The 12,419-nt window shown below is 40.6% G+C and overlaps 1 protein-coding gene across 1 annotated transcript in view; it reads right to left on the reverse strand.

Annotated features, from left to right (window-relative positions):
- Window positions 1-2,344: 2,344 nt before the first annotated feature.
- The window catches only part of LOC148509094 (phospholipase A2 inhibitor and Ly6/PLAUR domain-containing protein-like), a 198,357-nt gene continuing 188,282 nt past the window's right edge, over window positions 2,345-12,419 (reverse strand). Inside the window, exon 5 of the mRNA XM_088443673.1 lies at window positions 2,345-2,715. Coding sequence (XP_088299799.1) covers window positions 2,636-2,715 — 80 coding nt within the window. The 3' untranslated portion in view covers window positions 2,345-2,635. The remainder of the gene's footprint in view (window positions 2,716-12,419) is intronic.

Below are 12,419 nucleotides of genomic sequence, written 5' to 3' on the forward strand. Positions count from 1 at the left end.
CTTCAAAAATACACCTACCGCTACACGCCACATTCTAGAAAACACCTGCCGCATACATGGGAACCCCCCTGAATCAATTTCGCTGCTTTAAAACTGTGTTCTCCCCAAAAAAAAAATTTTGCCCACAAAATTAAAGTACATTTTTTGTGGGTGTCCTGGGGAGTTTTTTAGATTTTTTTTTACACAGATTACTTTTAGGGGACACTCCCAGGGCTGCAGGCTATTTTTTTTAATCCTGCACCCCTAAACCCCAATTCTGCACTTTTTTTTGCCATGAATTACATGGAGAAACGTTATCCCCATTTATTAACAAAGACTTTTCGCTACAGCGAAAAGTCTTTGCAATTGAATATGGGGATAATTTAACCAGGCAAAAATTACGTCATCGGCGATAAATTATTGCTTAAACATCTAACTAAAATAAAAGACACAAATTGGCTTTAGCAAACCATTTCAATTCCAGCAGTGTATGTGCAGCTAAAATGGCTGTGAGACCATGCTGCCCCATGCATTCTGAATCTTAATCCTACATCTCAAATATTTCCATTAAAAAAATAAATAAACTCTACAATGTCATTAAACTGAATGGCTGCAAAGGTGTCAGTACTGCGTACCACTGAGTACCACGAAAAAAAAGCACTGTGTATCTATAAGGGAATGTTTCCTCATCCCAGCCTAGAATTAGACCACCATATTTTCCATTGACTTAGCCAAGTTTGATATTTATTTATCATACATGCATATAGAAGCAGCTTAAGAGAGGAGGGGGCCCATATGCAGCCTCTGTGCAGGTCCTCTCCTCCCCTTCTGTGCACTAGATGGATGATGGCTTTTGTGCCAGAGTCTACTGCGCATGTACATGTCTCCGGAAATATGGCCAACGCACTACTATTTCTAGAAACTTCTCTTCTGCATATGCATAAATCTCCGGGAAAATGGCCACAGCAACATTTTCACAATGATTTCTGTCTATAACACCATTCAATGTAGTACTCCACAGAGGTAAGTATAATTATATGGGTGCAGGGTGCGTGGTGTGGGTAGCCCTGGACCCAGAGGCCTGTGTGCCACACAACCTGGGCCCATTATAAATGTGCTAGTTATTTTATTGGGTGTGGTTCCGTAGGGATGATGTGCATTGATCACTCAGCAATACTACCCTTAATTTTAGGGTCCCTGTCGGACCTCACGGTGGAGTGTGCTGAGAAGAATTTCTAGGGAGCCTGTTCTGGGCCTTCCAATGGATGTATTTGGATGACATCACATAATTGGGATGAAAATGTCACAGTGTGGTAACATTGGATCCCAGAAAACATATTAGGGGGTTAAGGTCCCAGTCGGACCTCCCGTTGGTGTACACTGGGCAGAACTGTGAACTGGGGAGCTTATCCTGGGTCATCCACTGGATGGATTTGGATGTAAACTTCACAATGGGTGGCGATTGGTCTAAGATTTCTAATAGAGTGGTTGGGGTTCCAATTGGACCTCATGGTGGAGTGCGCCGGGCAGAAATTTGACCTACTGTAGAGAGCCTGTTCTGGGCCTTCCATTGGATGGATTCAGACAAAATTACATAATAAAACTTAATAACTTGAAGATTTAAAAATGGGCAATGCCGGATACTTCAGCTAGTTTTTCATAATTGCGCTTCTTACAGCAATGCACTCTAATATTTTGATGGCTGCAGTTTAAATATTAAGACACATCAGGAATTTAATTTGCTAACAATGATAAAGGCCTACAAACAGCATATACATAAGGTATCCAGTTGACTTGTCGACATTTAGAAGGTTGATGCCAGAATTTTGATTGTTTTGAAGGTTGACAGTCAGAATGTGTACATGGTCATTAGGGCGACAATAAGTATGTAGATATGCATTTAGGTGAACATGGTTAAAATGTCAACACATTCAAAAAGTCATACCCCTAGATTGTAAGCTCCTAGGAGCAGGGTCCTCCTCCCCACAGTCTCACAGACTTCTTCTCTAGCACTTCTATGACAGCCTTCACCTTCAGAGCTGTACTGTGTATGGAGAATTGTGTTGCTAATTGTTACTTGTGTTCTGTTTATATTTTGGTTACTGTATTGTAATGTAATGTTCTGTGTACCCTTTACTGTATGTACGGTGCTGCGGACCACTTGTGGTGCCCTATAAATAAAATGTAATAATAATAACACCACACCCTTACGTACAGTAAATAGAGGACTTTTTATTAGTTTTTTTATCGGTTAATGATTCTACCGTCAATATGTTTTGTTACACATAGTTTTAGTAGGGCCATCTGCATCACATTACCAATCACATAATTAGCGTCATTATGATTAGTGACATAGAAGCCAGCTTAGTCAAAATGTCACACTTTGGTGATCAATATGCAAAACAAAATGGCTGCCGGGAAACTCTAAAGTAATGAAAAATGCATGAAAAATTGTTTCTTATAAATAAAGTTTATCAAATTGAATTAAAGATGAATCTTAATATACATAGCACATTACATTTGTACTAGAACAGGTCTGCTCATATGGTAAACCAGCACTTAATGCTTAATACAGGTCTAACTTTATTATCGTTTTTAAGATAAGAAGAAGGAAATGAACCAATGTGAGGAAATTGTAACCACTTCTCTAAAGTTACTAGAGATGATTCATGGGGATATTGCAGTCTCTCATTTCTTTCTTCAATCCATCACAGAAAGGTTTGAATCTTGTAGGATCTGTAAGTACATATTGGCTTTGTTATTATGGGTTTACATATTTATGGCAGAAGCTTTGTGAATATGTATATCAGCATGGCATATTATTCTGTGTTTTCAATTTACTGAGTAGGAAAATTGTATCATTATATAATAATACAGGCAGTAAAAACTTTATAGCAGAAAATATCAAAAGTGTTTAGAAATGAAATCTGCAGCTTTTATGTTGAATACAATCTTCGCCTGCGCTCTGGAGCACAATATCGTCCATATCTACCTCAGTCCTATAATGAGCAACCCAGTTCTTCAGCCCTTTAACTCAGTCCTTAGACAATAACTCAGACCGTTGATGATAACTAAGTCCTTAGACAATAACTTAGTCCTTTGACAATAACTCAGTCCTTTGACAAAATTTCAAGCTACAAATGCTTTGTTGGTATGAAAGGGCTAAACACTCTACCTGTAACAATATATAATACAGACATAAATTCCTTATGCTGGCCATACACTAGTGCTATTTCGTGCCGATTGCCTGATTTTCAATGCATCATACAATGGAAATCGTGTGGAAATCGTGTCGTTTTTAGGTAGGATACGACCTAAAATGCGCGCTCCCGCTGCTCCTAAAACGTATCTTATGATCAGATGTGCAGCCCATATTATCTATTGTATTGTATGCGGATTGTGCCGTTTATTTGCGCATGCGATGCATCGTCCAACTGCCGTCGTTTCAGTGACATTTTTCTGATGATCAGTGAGGCACACGATCGATCGTATCGTGAGATCGGATGTACATCGTGTGTCAATCATGTGGTCGGGACTGCCAGGGAGCTGCTGGGGAGTTCAAGAGACATCGTAAGATGAATCTTATCTAATGCTGGTCGTACTAGTGTATGGCCAGCATTACACTGGTAAAACAAACAAGAATGTATACGCCTACAGGGTGAGATGTATCAATCCTTGGTGATAGATAAAGTGGATAATTGCGCAAAGCAACCAATCAGCATCTGCCATGTACCTAGCACAGTCTATGAAATGACAGTTAGAAGCAAATACTCCACTTTATCTCTCTCTGAGGATTGATACATCTCCCTTATGGTGAGAGAAGAGATATCAGCAAAATAATAGAAATAATAGAAAATATTGACATTAGAGTAGTTATACAGTGATGATAAAGGAGGGAACATGTAATATATATTGTGGGTTAAATGTAGTAGAAGAGGATTTTACAGCAGCTTATAAATTGACACAAATTTAAGTGATTTTCCATCAATTTTGCCACCCATATCACTGGATGTAAAACCCGGAGATTTAAACTAAGGGAAATGTACGTTAAGTTTAAAAGCCACAGATCACTGGCAGTGGCTTGTTGGGGAAAAAATAATAATAATAATTTAAAATGAAATATTGGTACTCCTCCTCCACCTCTAGTAACCAGCAGCACCGCACTCAGCCTAGTAGCAGCCAAATCATGGGGACTAATAACATGGGTCCTCCTCCACCCCAAAAAGCTGGTACCAGAAGTAGGGTTTGATAGGCTGAGCAGGAGAAATTAAAAGGGGAACACGCAAAATGTCCCAGCCTTACTTGCCAATATCTTGGCTGTCCCCTCAGGGAGGGGACAGCCAGCTGGGAGGTACCGGGGCATGAAGCAGTCAGGTGGGCTTGAGAGGCATGGCACCATTTTTGCATTATCATGGTCCTGCACTCCTCTCTACAGTGGCATGATTCTGGGTATTTTAAGACATGGGGTGGGGCCATGATTCAGTGTGAATTGCGTCATCAAGCCATCTGGATCTCCCACTTCCCAAGTGAAGTGGGTATCAATGGGCAGACTCCAGGAGACTTGCTTACTTTGCCAGGCATTCAGGAGTGCCACCTGAGATTCCAGGGTCTCCCAAACAATCCAGGAGAGTAGGTAAGTATGGTCACAGCCTGGTCAAACAAAACAAATATGCATAGGCAAATGAAGGGGGGTTTCCGTCTGCCTGGAAACCCTCCTCCCCATCCCACACCATAACCACAATAGAAATAGTAATATAATAGAATTTTACAAGTGCTGCATGTTAATCTCAGTATCACAAATGAAATAATTATCACTACCTGTGGATCTTTTAACATGTATCCGCTAGTAAAAAATAACCTGTGCATCAACTAGGAAATCTGGAAAACATTCACTGTTAGGGATGTTCTGCTATAGAGCCCAATATGTACATATATGTCCAGGGCAGTGCTAGGTTATTCTGCTGCTCCCAAACTCCCGGACTTGCTCTAATACTCTGGAATGGTGCCCACCTCTAAAATAAGACCATTCAGCTCAGGCAGGATGGCCCTACTGCTGCATTTAATGGCTTACTGTGATCGCTGGTCCTATACATGCTGGAATTATGACACACAATACACTTTGTATGACAGATATTAAAGCTGGTTAAGTGCTAATTTTACCCTCTTCATGGACTGGCCACACTCTCTCTAATATCAAGCATTTGGAAACCCCCCTCTAGAAATCCTGCATTTGCCACTGATATGGGCCCCCAAAACAATACTCTGTGCTACAGCACTAAGGCTCTACCTACACCCATGTAGTGGTGGATGTGGGGTCACAGAAAGTATATTTTTTGTTGCAAATACAGTTCACAGCAAGCCCAGTCATGCCTAAAATGTATGGGATTGCTAACTCTAGAACTACAGGTGCCAACATACACATGACAGTCAATCTGGCGAGTAAAGAACTGCAGGTACCAGCATGCCCTGGCATCCAGGACCTGCGGAGACGTTTGTTCAACCTGTAAAAATACACAATTAAAAAAATCACACAGGTTACAGGCAAATATACCCATGTGGGTACTAGCCAATCAGAGTGAATTTTTCTTCCCTCTCACCAATCAGTGCAAAGCCACTCTGTTTAGATTAAAGGCTTAGAGAATGCCATTCCGTGATGGGGCTTCTTCACAGAGCAGTCCAGCATCATTTATGTGTAAGCATCTTGTACAGTATGTGATTGTTTACTTGCCAAGTGGGTTTTGACCAGGAACCAAGATGTGGAACTCCTTTCCACCCCCTTCCCACACACAGACACACAGACACACCTGGAGGGATAAAGTGGGTAGTGGTGTAAGTATGTCGGGGTGTAAGTGGGTAGAGCTGTAAGTGGATAAGGGTGTTTTAAAAAAAAAAATGTTTATTTTTCAGTGTGATTTTTTTTTTAGACTACAGATCCCAGTTTGTCCTGGATTTGTAGCTCTGCAATTGCCACCATGCTCTGGCAGCTATTGGTATGCTGGGACTTGTATTTATATAAGCTCCAACTCACCAAAAAACACTTTAAGCATTTGAAGTCTTTCTGGGACCTGTATCTTAAACACCCTTTTCACTTTTTACACTTCTTTTTTAACCCACACCCATCACTGTAGCAAGAACCATAGTGCTGACAGGGGATGTAGTTATGAGACCAGTCCGGCGGTCATTCATACTGATTCCGCTGACAGCATAGGGCTGGTTTTTCATAGGGAAATTCAGCCCTGTGCTGACCGTGCTTTTGGCTGGAGGATATTATAAATAGAGTCACCACATGCTGCAAGTTCCCCTGCTATGGCTTCAGCAGCCCAGCCTGTGAAAGCCTAGGGCTGCTAGTGGCTTTTCACAGGATCTCTAGACTGGTTGTCTCCCAATTTTACAGCTACCATCCTAGGATATGAGTGCTAATGCTGGGTACACTTTGGAGGAGGTGCACACAATCCACCATTATTTTTATCATCAGCAAAAATGAATGTATGATGCGCCCACATCTGTATCAGCCTCGTATATCTCACTGGCAGGACACATAATTTTTTTTCTTGTACATCTTGCTCTACCATGTTCTTGACAATCTTGCATCTCTCAGCCCATAACTTCTGGTAAGCTGTTTTGTGAATATGTGAAAAATCGGTAGAGTCGCTTGCGGCAACTTGATTTTTTTTCCCATTTCTAGGAAGTCTACGTTATTATATATGGCAATTTGTGCATGATTAAAAATCAACATTTTTACAAAATTGGAGAATATTACATTCCTGCCGAGGAGTTATATATTTAGGTGCATTGGTTATTAATTTATAGACATTAATTAGAGAATATAACACATTGATATTTCTTTTGACCAGAATACCTGATTTCTTACTGGTTAAACACAATGGTATTCTTCCAAAATTTCGCCACAGGCCATATTACAGAGAGAGTTTTATCATATATACAAAAGTGTATGTAGCTGTGCAAAACCTGGGTACAATAATGCTAGTAATAATAAACTTTTGAGTTAATATTTTGTCTATGCTTCTCTTAGCCAAGGCATTAGAATCAGTAGCTACAGTACCATTTAATAGTACTATTATCTTGTGTTGAATTTTAAATTCTGGCCTAATTACTTTTGAATTAAAAATATGTTGTCAATAAGATGTAACGACTATAAAGGGGACACTCATTGCGATGATGAAATGCCAGATTTATTATTTTATGCATAAAGGACTATGGGACAGCTAAAATACAACGCAAGATTCCATCGGTATCTGGTGCGATCTGTAGCTGCCAGTGCGGTATAAAAATCTTACTTGTTTTTTTGCCTCTAATCCCACAATGTATCAGCTGGAGAGGTCCTGACAGAACCGCTGAGTTAATTGAATCTCATCCTACTGTATGTCTTTAAGTCTGATGAACTACCTTTCTCTGCTATAGTAAATCCAGTTCACTTGGCTTTAATGCTCTCGTGTTGAAGTCAATTTAATAATAAATTCTGTTTTGAGTTGCCCACCATCGTCTTTGCAAATCCAAGTGACTGTGTACTACGACATTGGATGCAGATCATTCTTTATCGGTCTTTTGAGTAACCCTGTGGATGAACAGAATGGCCACATGAACTGAGATGCCGGAGCCATTTTGATTGCATATGGGATCACTATTACAGTCTGTGGCATGCCCCCAAAATGGTCGCGACACAGCTGTGTTTGACCCTCCACTCCCCTATTACTGTACATCCACCAAACAGTCTCTGCCTGTCACTCATATTGCTTTTACATCCATTCTGCAAGCGCTCTAACAAGACCATTGCAGCACATGTACGGGGAATTCAGAATAGCGTCTATCTCTGAAACGTCCCTGAGATGTCCAACTTGTGCCTCTTTAGTAGTAAAAATCTAGCTTGGTGCATCTTTAGATACAACCATCGGTCGCACCATCAAAACTTGCACCAGTCCCATGCTAGGTGCAGAATCTCCTCCAGATTACAGTATGGCCTCCAATGTACAGTAAGCAATAAAGTGAGTTTGCAAATAGTTATAGAAAGTACACGTGACACTCCCATAAAATACCATAGGGCAGTGCATCTCCAGGCATCCGGGCAGCCACTTCCCTGTCACCTCATGGTCACCTCACAGTCACATCACAGTCACCTCACAGTCACCTCCTAGGAACGTCCAATGCATTTATAATAGATGTCACACACCGTGCTGCTCAGTCGCTGCTGTGGTTCTCTCCATTCGCACAGTGTAATAAATGCACCTTATGAGGGTTTAGGGATTTTCGCAGACATTTCGTGCAACATAGAATCAGGCCATAGTGTTATGCCAGGTACACACTTGCTGAAGCCGGCAGCAACGAAGCAACATCGGGGGCAATGTTGCATTAGGCACCATGGTCTCCGCTAATGTTGACACCCATCAGCCCTGCATGCAGGTAAGAAGGAGGATGTCGCTGACAACGCGCTGGAGCGCTCATCGTTGTTGACATAGTGTCGATGTACCTGATATGTTGCTCCGATACGCCGGATCGGACAACATATCCACCAGTATGTATCCAGCTTTACTCTGTAATTGCCATGATTTCAGTCATTTCTAGTTTTATACAGTACCTGTATGGCATATATTTACAGGTTGAGTCTCCCATATCCAAAATGCTTGGGACCAGGGGTATTTTGGATAAGGAATATTCCGTATTTTAGAATAATTGCATATCATAATGAAATATCTTGGGAATGAAGCCCCAATATACACACAGAATGCATTTATGTGTTATATACACCTTATACACACAACCTGCAAGTCATTTTATACAATATTTTCAATAATTTTGTGGTTCAAGCAAAGTTTGTATACAGAAATGAAATTAATTTATGTTTCATATACACCTTATACACACAGCCTGAAGGTCATTTTATACAATGTTTTTAATAATTTGTGCCTTAGACAAAGTTTGTGTACTTTGAACCATCAAAAATCAAAGGTTTCATTATCTCAGTCATGCCAAAATAATTCCGTATTTCGGAATATTCCGTATTTCGGAATATTTGGATATGGGAGACTCAACCTGTACTGAATTACATATTTTAATTTCTGTATTTCTATAGCTTGTTTTTGTGTTTGAGTGTAATATGGCTTCTCTGGTTTTATAGTTGCTATGTTATACACCTATATTTTGCTACTAATGTTACCAGTTGGCTAATATGAAGCAATTTGAATGTTACATGATAGTTGTTCATTATACTGATTGTTGTTTCCAATATTAATTACTCTACTTGTGTTTTTTTGCATTTGTTTCTATTTTTTAATTGTTTATTGTTGTTTTATGCATTTCTGAATTCTGCATTTCAACCTACACTTTGCGTCACCTCTGGGATGGTGCTGTTTTATTTTCTTTTAATTTATCACTTTGGTTTTCTGGCTATAATATTACGATTTCAATTATATTGCTGGATGCTTTACCATTTTTTATGGCCGTATTTTTCAAAATAGTTTATTCTGTTTGGCTACATTTCCAGTTTCTGTGATGCAACTTAAAATACATTGGATGTTGATCAGAGGTGCGCCCAATCCACGCGCAATTCTGATGTTCACGTAGCTGAGTAACTATTTGCAACTGCACATGCACAAAACGTTTTTGAGACCCTTATGAAGTTGCGTTACGCAGAGTGTACACACTAAGGTGCTGTTCCAATTGGGACAGGTGATCTCAGAGATGGGGTAAAAAAGTGATGGGCGTTCCTGGCTTGTGAGGGTGAGTGCTGCTGGTCTCTCCATCTTCCTATTCCTGTGTGGATAGCAGACCACACACAGGCATGGTAACACAGTGACCTCCTTACTGTAATAGACTTCCGGGTATTCCTGCGAGCAGGCTGTTTCCCGGTGTGGTGAAGCAGACGGCTGTCTGTATTGGCAGCGCAGCGTGCTACTGCTCAGTGTTCAAATAAAGTAGTTGATGTGTCTCCAACGCATATCGGCAATTAGCCTTCTTCAGGGATTTTAGTTGAATATTGTGGACCTCTTGCCTTTAATGCTGTGTTCCAGTGACATCACTATCTGCGATTGAGAACCCAGTTCCCATGGAGATGTGATGCTGAGTGAATGCTTCTTCCATTCAGATACAAAGTAGCAGTTATTAACTCTATCTCTGCTGGTGCCATTTTACTAAATAGATCAAACTAATCAAAAATATTCCAGGGAATTTTTTTCTTTATTTTTCTTAATATGTTTTATTTTTTCTTTCTTATGGTAACTAGACCATCTGCAATTCAATACCAGGCTTGATATAGCAAGAGACTATAACTATTTACATTAGGTACAATGGGCATTTGCATAATATACAGTATATAAAAAAATTGCATAACATTCATACCTATTAACTAGAGTAAAGTTATTATTGAATATAAACAACCTGCATCCTTCGTCTTTCTCTTATTATGCATGCATGACATATTTGGGCTAAGCACAGTAACTATCCTCTTCTATATGTAAGTACTGTACCTCGAGATAGGATCTTCTCGGTTGTTACCGCAGCTAGCCACTATATAGAGCATACAGTTCACGTAAGTGAGTGCAGGTCCCCCGCCTTTCTATGTGTCAGGGATAGGGGCTGCGTTCTTAGACGCAGAGCTGTAGCCACAGAGGCCATGTTCACACAGAGAAACTGCACCTGAAATAGGGCTGGTGTATGTGCTGATGGTGCATATAATTGTGCGCTAATGTTGGCGTGTCAGTAATCCCCAGCGGTGTTACAGCGTGCAGAGACGCAGGAAGTGGTCATCTCAGTGCTTGCACACTCACACGCAGGTTACTACACCAAGAGAAGGCTGATACTAGCATCTGTATATTATCGCCGCTGCAACTCCGGCAGTAGAAGCAATAGCAGACGCAGCAACGTCCCCCTCTGTATCAGGCCCATTGTGTGGAATCAGAATGATTTACCGCAGGCTGCAGTATCCCGACAGCGGCAGACTGGCAGAGGTGAAAATCCTGAACAATCTTTTTGGTAAATATCCTAATTCCCCCCCCAACCCTCCCTTAGGGGTGCCTAACCCTAACCCCCCACTAAGTGCCTAAACCTAACCCCATCTTCCCCGCAGCCTAACCCTAAGTCTCCCGGGGGGGTATGCCTAACCCTAACCTCCCCCCCGGGGGTGCCTAACCCTAACACCCCCTTCCCCTAGCCTAACCCTAACCCTCCCAGGGGGGTGCCTAACCCTAAGACCCCCCGGGAGCCCCTAAACTAACCCTCCTCCCCACGGCTGTCCACGCCCGGCACCCGGCTTACCTTCGATTGGTATGTCGGGTGTGGAGCTCCCGGCGTAGGTCTAATGACAGGCATCGGGATTTCAACGCCTGTCATTAGTACCTTGCTGGGATTAGACAGTCGGGGAGCCGGCAGTCGGGATTTCGTCCGTCGGATTCCCGACTGCTTCCCCATTGTGTCCATTCCAGTTCCTGGATAGAATTGTTCTATACCAGTCCAGTCATTTACTAGGGGTGGTTTTCTGCTACAACTTTACGATTTTAATTATAGTAATTATATAATTACTGTATAAAATGTATCATTGTTGTTCCAACATTGTTGTTTAGTTTTTCTTTCACAATTTTTTTTTCTTTTATAATGTACGTCCAGTTTGCATTCCATAGTGGAACAGGAATGTCCATTTTTCATGTGTTGGCAGGATTTTTGGCATTTTTAAAAATTATTTTCAGCTTTGTCTGCTGCTTTCTGCTGATAAACCTGCTATTACTGATATACAGTACAAGTCTGGAATAGGTACAATGTCTATATACAGTAGAGTGACAGTCGTTATGTCAGCACCACAATGTGTAATTGTACCATGAAGAGATGGTTAAAGTTTCAGCATGTTACATGTCGACACCTTCACCATGTTGACATAGTTAAAATGTCGATAGGTGACAGGTCTACATAGTCACAATGACGACAATGGAGATGTTAGGGTTAGCGTTAGGGATAGGGTGAGTTGTCAACATTTCAACATGTTGACCTTATGGCAAGGTCAACATGTTCCAAATCGACACTGTGCATGTTGCCATTATGAACATGTCAACAGGTACTCTTAGGAATATTATATTTTTATTAAAAGAAAATTCTGACTCCAGTGCTTATATTTTATTTTTCATATGTCATATTAAGTGACTTTATTATATAATTTGACAACTGATTTTAATAATGATGTCACCAGAAAACTTTGAAGAATTAGGAAATTAAACAGAACAGCAAATTTGCCAGTGTTTTATTTATTGTAATTTTCCACTTAAATAATAACTGCATTTCACCAATGTTTTATTTATTTATAGCAAATTATACAAAGTATAATGCAAATATAAAATTGTCCAAAAAGTTTCCTTTTGTAACCATCTATGAGCTGAGTTCATCAAGGAAGACAATCTATTGTACATACCAAATCTATCAAACACATGGTAATTAGATTA

This window comes from Taudactylus pleione, unplaced genomic scaffold (genome assembly GCF_031769625.1).
Source record: "Taudactylus pleione unplaced genomic scaffold, aTauple2 ptg000332l, whole genome shotgun sequence".
Lineage (NCBI taxonomy): Eukaryota > Metazoa > Chordata > Amphibia > Anura > Myobatrachidae > Taudactylus > Taudactylus pleione.